This window comes from Lichenostomus cassidix, chromosome 2 (assembly GCF_008360975.1).
Source record: "Lichenostomus cassidix isolate B80296 chromosome 2, HeHo_3.0, whole genome shotgun sequence".
Lineage (NCBI taxonomy): Eukaryota > Metazoa > Chordata > Aves > Passeriformes > Meliphagidae > Lichenostomus > Lichenostomus cassidix.
The window spans coordinates 152,333,295-152,344,533 of record NC_139482.1 but is presented as its reverse complement, the minus strand read 5'-3'; the positions used below and the strand labels follow the sequence as shown (position 1 = coordinate 152,344,533).

The 11,239-nt window shown below is 57.0% G+C and overlaps 1 protein-coding gene across 1 annotated transcript; it reads right to left on the bottom strand.

Moving 5' to 3' along the window:
• Nucleotides 1-1,012: 1,012 nt before the first annotated feature.
• On the bottom strand, nt 1,013-11,108 carry LOC146442661 (F-box/LRR-repeat protein 6-like). Its single transcript, XM_085049884.1, has 11 exons — nt 11,096-11,108; nt 9,922-10,249; nt 9,446-9,610; nt 8,535-8,598; nt 8,312-8,365; nt 7,912-8,013; nt 6,866-6,979; nt 5,109-5,328; nt 3,018-3,246; nt 2,207-2,434; nt 1,013-1,025 (listed from the first exon to the last, which is right to left on the bottom strand). Exons 1-11 carry the CDS (start codon nt 11,106-11,108, stop codon nt 1,013-1,015), a joined length of 1,530 nt encoding a protein of 509 aa, XP_084906010.1.
• Between the last annotated feature and the right edge of the window lie 131 nt (nt 11,109-11,239).

Sequence of the window (11,239 nt, the reverse complement as noted above, 5' to 3'; positions counted from 1 at the left end):
AGTACAAAATATAGGACGTAGTTTTTTTGGTTTTTTTGGTTTTGGGGGTTTTTTTTGGGGTTTTGGGGGCTTTGGGGTTTTTTTGGGGGCTTTTTGGGGGGTTTTGGGGGCTTTTGGGGGTTTTTGGGGGTCACCTCCAAGTTTTGGGGTGTCCTGATTTTGGGGGGAGATGATTTTGGGGGTTCGTTATTTGGGGTTTTTTTTGGGGGGATCCTTATTGGGGGTTCGTTATTTGGGGGGGTCTCCTGTTTTTTGGGGGGGATCCTCATTAGGGGTTAATTAATGGGGGATCCTAATTGGGGGGCTGATAATTTGGGGTGCCCTCATTAGGGATTCCTAATTTGGGGTCTCCTAATTAGGGATTCATTATTGGGATGAATTGGGAGGAGACTCATAATTTGGGGTTTCCTCATTAGGGGTTCATTAATTGGGGTCTCCTAATTGGGGGTCTCCTCATTAGGGATTCCTAATTTGGGGGTTTCCTCATTAAGGGTTTCATTAATTGGGGTTTCCTAATTGGGGGGAGTTATTTTTGGGGTAATTCTTTTGGGGATTATTTTTGGGGTCTCCTCATTAGGGATTCATTAATTGGGGTTTCCTAATTGGGGGGGGAATCATAATTTGGGGTTTCCTAATTAGGGATTCATAATTTGGGGTTTCCTCATTAGGGGTTCATTAATTGGGGTCTCCTAATTTGGGGTCTCCTCATTAGGGATTCATAATTTGGGGTTTCCTCATTAGGAGTTCATTAATTGGGCTCTCCTCATTAAGGGCTCATTTATTGGGGTCTCTTAATTGGGGGGAGTTATTTTGGGGGTCCTAATTGGGGGTTATTTTTGGGGTCTCCTCATTAGGGATTCATTAATTGGGGTCTCCTAATTTGGGGTCTCCTAATAAGGATTCATAATTTGGGGTTCCTCATTAGGTTTCAAACTGGGGTTTCCAATTGGGGAGTTATTTTGGGGTCTCCTAATTAGGGATTCATAATTTGGGGTTTCCTCATTAGGATTCATTATTGGGGGATCCTAATTGGGGGACCCATAATTGGGGGGTCATAATTGGTCTCCAATTAGGATTCATAATTTGGGGTTTTCCTCATTAGGGGTTCATTATTGGGGCCCTTAATTGGGGAGTTATTTTGGGGATCCTTTGGGGGGTTATTTTTGGGGTCTCCTCATTAGGGGTTATTTTTGGGGTCTCCTCATTAGGGATTCCTAATTTGGGATCTACTCATTAGGCGTTCATTAATTGGGGGGATCCTAATTGGGGGGACTCATAATTTGGGGTCTCCCCATTAAGGGTTCATTATTGGGGTTTCCTAATTGGGGGGGTTATTTTTAGGGTCTCCTCATTAGGGGTTCATTAATTGGGCTCTCCTCATTAGGGGTTCATTAATTGGAATTTCCTCATTAGGTGTTCATTAATTGGGCTCTCCTCATTAGGGGTTAATTAGCGGGGGGCTCTCCTCTTCGGGGGGAGCTGCTCACAATTTGGGGGTTCGTTTTGGCGGGAATTCCTTTTTTGGGGTTTCCTCTTCGGGGGTCTCCAATCCCGGGGGGGCTCTGGGGGTGTTTTTGTCCCCTGTCCTGGGGGTGTCCCCAACCCCGGTGACGTCCCCAATGTCCCCAGCGATGTCCCCTGTCCCGGGGGTGTCCCCAATCCCGGGGGTGTCCCCAATTCGAGGGGTGTCCCCAACCCAGGCGATGTCCCCAACCCTGGCGATGTCCCCTGTCCCGGGGGTGTCCCCAATTCTGGTGACGTCCCCAATTCTGGGGGTGTCCCCAGTCCTGGCAATGTCCCCAGTTCCGGGTTTGTCCCCAGTTCTGGTGACGTCCCCAATGTCCCCAGCGATGTCCCCAACTCCAGCGATGTCCCCAATTCCGGATTTGTCCCCAGCTCCGGGGGTCTCTCCTCACCCAGGGATGTCCCCAGTGTCCCCAGCGATGTCCCCAATGTCCCCAGGTCTGTCCCCAAATCCGGGGGTCTCTCCCCTCGCGGCAATGTCCCCAATGTCCCCAGGTTTGTCCCCAATTCGGGGTTTGTCCCCAACTCCGGGGTTCTCTCCCCCCGCGGCGATGTCCCCAGTGTCCCCAGCGATGTCCCCAGGTCTGTCCCCAATGTCCCCAGGTCTGTCCCCAGCTCGGGGGGTCTCTCCCCCCCCGGCGATGTCCCCAGGTTTGTCCCCAATTCGGGGTTTGTCCCCAACTCGAGGTTTGTCCCCAAATCCGGGGTTCTCTCCCCCCGCGGCGATGTCCCCAGTGTCCCCAGCGATGTCCCCAGGCCTGTCCCCAGCTCCGGGGGTCTGTCCCCGCCCAGCCCCCCCAGCAGCCGCAGCACCTCCCCCCTGTCGCGGTGTGGCCTTTTGGTCCCTCGGGGCAAACGGCGACACGACGACAAGTCCAGGTGGCACAGCTGGGGACAGCGCAGCAGCGGCCTGGGGACACACGGGGGGGGGACCTCAGTGTCCCTCAGTGTCCCTCAGTGTCCCCTGAACCCCCGGAGGGACCTCTGAGTGTCCCCAAGCCGCCAGGAATGTCCCCAAACTCCCTTGTCCACCATGTCCTCGATGTCCCCGATGTCCCTAATATCCCCAATGTCCTCAATGTCCTCAATGTCCCCAATATCCTCTGATGTCCCCAATGTCCCCAACATCCCCCAATGTCCCCAATTGTCCCTAATGTCCCCAGTGTCCCCAGTGTCCCCGTATCTCCCCAATGTCCCTGATGTCCTCAACGTCCCCAATGTCCCCAATATCCCGAATATCCCCAATGTCCCCTAATGTCCCCAATGTCTCCAACATCCCCAATATCCCCAATATCCCCCAATGTCCCCAATGTCCCCCATTGTCTCCAATGTCCCCAATGTCCCCAGTGTCCCCAATTGTCCCCAACTGTCCCCAATGTCCCCAATATCCCTCGATGTCCCCAATATCCCTGATATCCCCTGATATCCCCAATGTCCCCAATGTCCCCAATGTCCCTGATGTCCCCAATGTCCCCAGTGTCCCCAAGTCCCACCTGAGCTCCTGGGGGGTCACAGGTGTCCCTGCCAGCTTCAGGACCCTCAGCGGGTCTCGGGGACCAAAGGCGGCCAAAGCCACCCCCAGGTCATTGTCACGGCGACCACTCAGGTCCAGCTCGAGCAGCGTCCGGTGCCACCGGTGGGTGACAGCAGCCCAGGAGCCACCGCCGGGCAGCGGGGACAGGGGACAGTCCGGGGGGACAGCCACCGAGAGCTCCTCCAGGGCTGGGGACAGTGACAGGGACAGTGTGTGACAAAGGGATAAGGACAGTGTGTGACAATGGGATAATGTGACAATGGGACAGGGACAGTGTGTGACAAAGGGACAGTGTGACAGGGACAGTGACAATGGGATAGGGTGTGACAAAGGGACAGGGGACAGTCCAGGGGAACAGCCACCGAGAGCTCCTCCAGGGCTGGGGACAGCGACAGGGACAGCGTGTGACAGTGTGACAGGGTGACAGGGTGACAATGGGACAGTGACAGGGACAGCGTGTGACAAAGGGACAGTGTGATAATGGGACAGGGACAGTGTGTGACAAAGGGACAGTGTGACAGGGACAGTGACAATGGGATAGGGTGTGACAAAGGGACTGGGGACAGTCCGGGGGGACAGCCACCGAGAGCTCCTCCAGGGCTGGGGACAGCGACAGGGACAGAGTGTGACAAAGGGACAGTGTGATAATGTGACAATGGGACAGGGACAGTGTGTGACAAAGGGACAGGGATAGAGTGACAATGGGACAGTGACAATGGGACAGGGACAGGGGACAGCCACCGAGAGCTCCTCCAGGGCTGGGGACAGCGACAGGGACAGAGTGTGACAGTGTGACAGTGTGACAGGGTGACAGTGACAATGTGACAATGGGACATGGATAGTGTGTGACAATGGGACAGGGACAATGGGACAGTGACAATGGGACACAGACAGGGACAGGGCACAGTGACAATGGGACAGTGTGTGACAATGGGACAGTGACAGAGTGACAATGGGACAGGTGTGAGCACGGGACAAGATCAGGGAGTGACAACGGGACAAGGACAGGTGTGACAAGGCAGTGACAGCAGCGACACCTACAGGGACAGTGTGACAACGGGAATGACAGCGGGACAGAGTGACAATGGGACGGCGACGGTGTGACAATGGGACAGGGATGGGGACAGGTGTGACAAGGGGACAGGGATAGGGACAGGTGTGACAAGGTGACAGGTGACAGGTGCCACACCCACAGGGACAGGTGTGACAATGGGACAGGGATGGGGACAGGTGTGACAAGGTGACACGGACAAGGACAGGTGTGACAATGGGACAGGTGACAGGTGTCACACCCACAGGGGTCTCAGCCCCCCCAGAGCCCCAGGTGTGTCCCCAGGTGTGTCCCCAGGTGTGTCCCCAGGTGTGTCCCATGTCTCCCAGGTGTCCCCAGGTGTATCCCCAGGTGTGTCCCATGTCCTCCAGGTGTCCCCAACCATATCCCATGTCCCCCAGGTGTGTCCCCAGGTGTGTCTCACCTGTCCCCAGGTGTGTCTCACCTGCACAGGGCAGTGCCAGCAGCCCCCGGGGGGTGACACAGGGACATCCCAGTGACCCCCAGGTGTATCCCCAGGTGTATCCCAATGACCCCCAGGTGTACCCAATGTCCCCCCAGGTGTCCCCAGGTGTGTCTCACCTGCGCAGGGCAGTGCCAGCAGCCCCCGGGGGGTGACACGGGGACATCCCAATGACCCCCAGGTGTATCCTATTCCCCTCAGGTGTACCCCAGGTGTGTCCCCAGGTGTGTCCCCATTACCCCAGGTGTCCCCAGGTGTGTCTCACCTGTACAGGGCAGCGCCAGCAGCCCCTGGGGGTGACATGGGGACATCCCAGTGACCCCCAGGTGTATCCCCAGGTGTATCCCAATGACCCCCAGGTGTACCCAATGTCCCCCCAGGTGTCCCCAGGTGTGTCTCACCTGCACAGGGCAGTGCCAGCAGCCCCCGGGGGGTGACACGGGGACACCCGAATGACCCCCAGGTGTATCCCAGGTGTATCCCCACTATCCCAGGTGTCCCCAGGTGTGTCTCACCTGTCCCCAGGTGTGTCTCACCTGTACAGGGCAGTGCCAGCAGCCCCCGGGGGGTGACACGGGGACACCCCCGCAGGTGCAGCCCCCGCAGCCCGAGGCTCTCGCCCAGCAGGCGCCGCAGCAGCCCATCCCCCCCCCCGGGGTCCCCCAGCCCCAGGTGCCGCAGGTGAGGGAAACCTGGGCCAGGTGAGGGCGAGGAGCGGGGCTGGGAGACTGCCAGGGAGCCTGAGAGACACAGCACCTGTGGGGACAGGTGGGACAGGTGAGTCACACAGGTGAGACAGGTGAGGGACAGGTGAGGGACAGAGGAGTCAGACAGGTGAGGGGACAGGTGAGGAGGGGCCTGGGGGGTTTTGGGGATCCCAGGGCTCGTGGGGTATTTTTGGAGTGTTTTTTGGGTGTTTTTAGGCTGTTTTTGGGATCCCATGGTTCTCAGGGTATTTTAGGGGTATTTTTGGGGTGGTTTTGGGTAATTTTGTGGTGTTTTTGGGGTTTTCGGGATCCCAGGTTTCCCAGGTTATTTTTAGGATATTTTTGGGATATTTTTTGGGATTTTGGTACCTCCAGGAGGGGACAGGCCGCCTGCAGTCTCTCCAGGGGCAGAGGCAGGGGGGTTTGGGGTATTTTTTTAGGGTATTTTTGGGGTTTTTGGGTTCCCAGGTTTCCCAGGTTATTTTTAGGATATTTTTGGGGTAATTTTAGGGTATTTCAGTACCTCCAGGAGGGGACAGGCCGCCTGCAGTCGCTCCAGGGGCAGAGGCAGGTGAGGTTTTGGGATGTTTTCGGGGTGTTTTTGGGGTTTTTGGGATCCCAGGTTTCCCGGGTTGTTTTTAGGGTGTCCCAGGTGTGTTTTTGGGGTAATTTGGGGTAATTTTGGGGTTTTTTGGTACCTCCAGGAGGGGACAGGCCGCCTGCAGTCGCTCCAGGGAGGTTTCAGGGTGTATTTTTGGGCTATTTCTAGGGTGGTTTGGGCTAATTTTTGGGGTGTTTTTGGGGTTTTTGGGATCCCAGGTTTCCCAGGCTATTTTTGGGATATTTTTAGGATATTTTTGGGGTAATTTTGGGGTATTTCAGTACCTCCAGGAGGGGACAGGCTGCCTGCAGTCTCTCCAGGGGCAGAGGCAGAGGGGGTTTGGGGTAATTTTGGGATGTTTTTGGGGCTTTTTTGGGTGTGATTTTAGGGATCCCAGGGTTATTTTTTGGGGTGTTTCTGGTTGTTTTGGGGGGTTTTGGGATCCCAGTGTTCCCAGGGTATTTTTGGGGTGTTTTTGAGGTATTTTTGGTGTATTTTTGGGGTCTTGGGTGTGTTTTTGGGGTGGTTTTTTTATGTTTTTGGGATCCCAGGTTTCTAATGTTGTTTTTAGGGTGTCCCACGTGTGTTTTTGGGGTAATTTGGGGTAATTTTGGTTTTCTCAGTACCTCCAGGAGGGGACAGCTCACCTGCACTCTCTCCAAGGGCAGAGGCAGGTGAGGTTTTGGGGTGTTTTTGGGGTATTTTTGGGGTGTTTTTGGGGGTTTTTGGGTTTTTTGGGATCCCAGGTTTCCCGGGTTATTTTTAGGATATTTTTGGGGTAATTTTGGGGTTTTTTGGTACCTCCAGGAGGGGACAGGCCGCCTGCAGTCTCTCCAGGGGCAGAGGCAGGGGGGTTTGGGGTGTTTTTGGGATATTTTTGGGGTGTTTTTGGGGTTTTTGGGATCCCAGGTTTCCCGGGGTGGTTTCAGGGTGTCTCAGGTGTGTTTTTAGGGTAATTTTGGGATATTTTTTGGTATTTCAGTACCTCCAGGAGGGGACAGGCTGCCTGCAGTCGCTCCAGGGGCAGAGGCAGGGGGGGCTGAGGACCCCCCAAGCTGGGATCGAGCTCCAGCACTCTGAGCTGCGGGCAAACTCCTGCCTGGGGGGAAACGGGAATTTGGGGGAAATTTTGGAGATTTTGGGGAAAATTGGGAAATTAAGGGAAATTGGGGGGATTTAGGGGGAATTTGGAGGAAATTTAGGGGGAAATTTGGGGATTTTGGGGAAATGAGAACAATTTTGGGGAAATTCAGGGGGAAAAGGGGGAAATTTTAGGGGAAATTGGGAGAAATTGAGGGAAATTGAGGGGGAATTGGGAGAATTTGGGGATAAATTGAGGAAAATTGGGACAAATTTAGGGAATTTTGGGGAAATTGAGGGAATTTGGGGAATTAGGAGAAATTGGGGGAAATTCAGGAATTTTGGAAATTCAGGAATTGGGGGCAAATTGGGGAAAATTTTGGGGGAAATTGGGGAATTTGGGGATAAATTGAGGGAAATTTTGGGGGAAATTGGGGGGATTTGGGGAAATTCAGGGGGAATTGGGGAAAAAATGGGGAAATTTTGGGGGAAATTCGGGAAATTTTGGGGAAATTCAGGGGAACTGGGGGGAGATTTGGGGAAAAATGGGGAAATTTGGGGTGATTTCGGGGTTAACTTTGGGGTATTTTTGGGATAATTTTGGGGTATTTTTGGGGTGACTTTGGGTATTTTTGGGGTTAATTTTGGGGTGATTTTGCCGTATTTTTGGGGTGATTTTGGGGTATTTTTTGGATGATTTTGGGGTGATTTTGGGTATTTTTGGGGTGATTTCAGGGGTAATTTTTGGGGTATTTTTGGGTGATTTTGGGAATTTTTTTGGTGATTTTGGGGTTAACTTTGGGATATTTTTGGGGTGATTTTGGGGTATTTTTGGGGTGATTTTGCAGTGATTTTGGGGTTAACTTTGGGAGTTTTTTGGGATATTTTTGGGTATTTTTGGGATGATTTTGGGGTATTTTTGGGTTATTTTGGGGTCGCTCCCTGACTCACAGCCAGCGCCGGCAGCACAGGTCGCAGCCGAGGACAGGTGAGGTGCAGGTGCTGCAGGGGGGGAGGGGCGGCCAGGAACACCCCGAGGGCAGCCGGCTCCACCTGGGGACCCCAAAAACCGACAGGTGATCCCAAAAACCGACAGGTGATCCCAAAACATCCCCAGGTGATCCCAAAAACCCCAACAGGTGATCCCAAAACACCCCCAGGTGATCCCAAAACCTACCAGGTGAACCCAAACCTCCCCAGGTGATCCCAAAACATCTCCAGGTGACCCCAAAAACCAACAGGTGTCACCTGGAACACCCAAGTGACCCCAAAACATCCCCAGGTGTCCCCAAATTCCCTCCAGGTGTCCCCCAGGTGTCCCCTTTCCCCCCAGGTGCCCCCCCGCTCTCACCTGGCAGCGCCGCAGCTCCAGGTGTCTCAGGTGAGGACAGAACTCGCTCAGGGCCTGGGGGGGTGGGGGGGTCACACCTGGGGGCTTCGTGGGACCTCCAGGTGTGCCCAGGTGTGACACCCAGGTGTGTCACCTCCCCAGGTGTGTTCTCTCCCCCCCAGGTGTGACACCCAGGTGTCCCCAGGTGTGTTCTCCCCTCCCCAGGTGTGTCCCAGGTGCTCACCTGCAGCACAGCCCCCACCCGGCTGCTCCAATCACAGAGCACGAACTCCTGCAGGTGGGAGAACCTGGGGACAGGTGAGAACAGGTGAGAGACAGGTGAGACAGGTGGGACAGGTGAGGGACAGGTGAGATAGGTAGAGGTGAGAGGTAAGACAGGTGAGGGACAGATGTGGACAGGTGAGGGAGAACAGGTGAGGACAGGTGAGGGACAGGTGAGAGGTGAAGAACAGGTGAGAACAGGTGAGACAGGTGAGACAGATGAAACAGGTGAGATAAGTACAGCTGAGAGGTAAGACAGGTGAGAACAGGTAGGTACAGGTCAGAGGTGAGACAGGTGAGAACACAGGTGAGAACAGGTGAGGGAGAACAGGTGAGAGGCGAAGGACAGGTGAGAACAGGTGAGACAGATGAGACAGGTGAAATAGATGAAACAGGTAAGATAGATACATAAGCATAGGTGAGACAGGTAGGTACAGGTGAGAGGTGAGACAGGTGAGGAACAGAAGAGAGCACAGGTGAGACAGGTGAGGACAGGTGAGGGAGAACAGGTGAGAGACAGGTGAGATAGGTAGGTACAGGTGAGCACAGGTGAGACAGGTAAGACAGGTAAGGGACCAATAAGGGACAGGAACAGGTGAGACAGGTGAGGGACAGGTGAGAACAGGTAAGAAAAGGTGAGAACAGGTGAGATCAATTAAGGACAGGTGAGAACAAAGGGAGACACAGGTGAGACAGGTGAGGACAGTGAGGGACACAGGTGAGGGGCAGGGACAGGTGAGGACAGGTGAGACAGGTGAGAGACAGGTGATGGACTGGTGGGGGACAAACAGGACACATGACACAGGTGAGAACAGGTGAGAACAGGTGAGGCCTCGGGCAGTTCCTGCACACCTGGGCGGGGTCAGCCCTCACCTGGTCTCAGCCAATCGGCGCAGAGGGCTCAGCACCTGCTCCGGGGTGCGGCGGCGGCGGGCGGGGCCGGCCAGGTGAGCCCCCAGGTGAGCTCCCAGGTGCACCTTCAGCCACAGGCGGGGGTCGGCGGCCAGGTCACGCCACAGGCGGCACACGCGGGAGGCTCTGGGCAGGTGAGACAGGTGAGATTGGGACAGGTGGGACAGGTGAGATTGGGACAGGTGGGACAGGAGAAACAGGTGGGACAGGGGAGAAAAGTGAGACGGGTGGGACAGGTGAGACACTCTCCAGGTGTCCCTAGGTGTGACACTGACTCCCCCAGGTGTCCCCAGGTGTGCCCAGGTGTGACACTGACTCCCCCAGGTGCCCCCAGGTGTGCCCAGGTGTGCCATTGACCCTCCCAGGTACCCTCAGGTGTCCCCAGGTGTGACACTGCCCCCCCCAGGTGTGCCCAGGTGTGCCCAGGTGTGTCTCACCTGCAGAGGAAGGGCACCGCCCCCTCGCCCTCCACGGCCGCCTGCAGGATCCTGCGGATGATCTCGGGGGGCAGCGGCTGCCCCTCCCCCCGCCTCACCTGCCCGCTCACCTGCGGCTGCTGCCGGCGCCTCTGCCGCTGGGGGGCGCTGGGCGGAGCTGGGGAGGGGCGGGGCAGGGGCGTGGTCAGGGCGGGGCATGGGTGGGGCAGGGGGGGGACGGGGGGGGACAGGTGAGGGACAGGTGGGGAGGGGATATTTGGGGGGTGGGGCAAATGTGGGGTGGGGCAAGGATGGCGGGCAGGTGAAGGACAGGTGAAGAGGGCGTGGTCTGGGTGGGGCAGGTGGGGCACAGGTGAGGCCCAGGTGGGGGAGGGGCTAATTTGGGAGTCAGGGTGGGGCAGGTGAGTGGGACAGGTGGGGAACAGGTAAGGAGAGCGTGGCCAGGGCGTGGTCAGGGCGTGGCACAGGTGAGGCAGGTGGGGAGCAGGTGGGGGACAGGTGAGGCACAGGTGAGAGAGGGGATATTTGGGGGTGGGGCAAGGATGGGGGAGCAAGTGAAGACAGGTGATGCCCAGGTGGGGAGGGGCTAATTTTGGGGATGCGTTGTTTTGGGGGTTGGGCAGGTGTGGGGGACAGGTGGGGAGGGCGTGGTCAGGGTGGGGCAGGTGGGGACAGGTGAGGCCCAGGTGAGGCCCAGGTGGGAGGGCTGTTGGGTGTGGGGTGAGACAGGAGTTGGGGGACAGGTGAGGCACAGGTGAGGGGAGGGTATTTTTGGGGGTTGGGGCTGTTTTGGGGCTTGGGCAGGTGTGGGGGACAGGTGGGGAGGGCGTGGTCAGGGTGGGGCAGGTAAGGGGCACAGGTGAGGCACAGGTGGGGGAGGGGCTAATTAGAGGGGTCGGGGGCAGCTGTGGCTGGGGGGAGGGGCTGTTTTGGGGCTGGGGGTGGGGCAGGTGAGTCCCAGGTGAGTCCCAGGTGAGTCCATTTCGGGGCTCCTCTCGGGGTGGGGGAGGGGCCGAGGTGACCCCGCGGGGGTTGGGGGAGGGGAAACCCCGCCCCTCCCCCCCTCCCCCGCATTTCCGGTGGGCGTGGCCTTGGGGGGCGTGGCCGTGGGGGGAGGGGTGAGGGGTGGGGGGAGGGGCAGCAGGGCACGCGGGACTCTCCGCCCGCCGCTCACCGGGCGCCGCCATCTTGGAAGGGGCGGGGCTAGGCTGGGGGCGTGGCCAGGAAGGGGGCGTGGCCAGGGAGGGGGCGTGACTGCCCTAACGCCCTAGGCCACGCCCCCTCCGCCAAGCCCCGCCCCATCCGCCCCTCAGCCCCG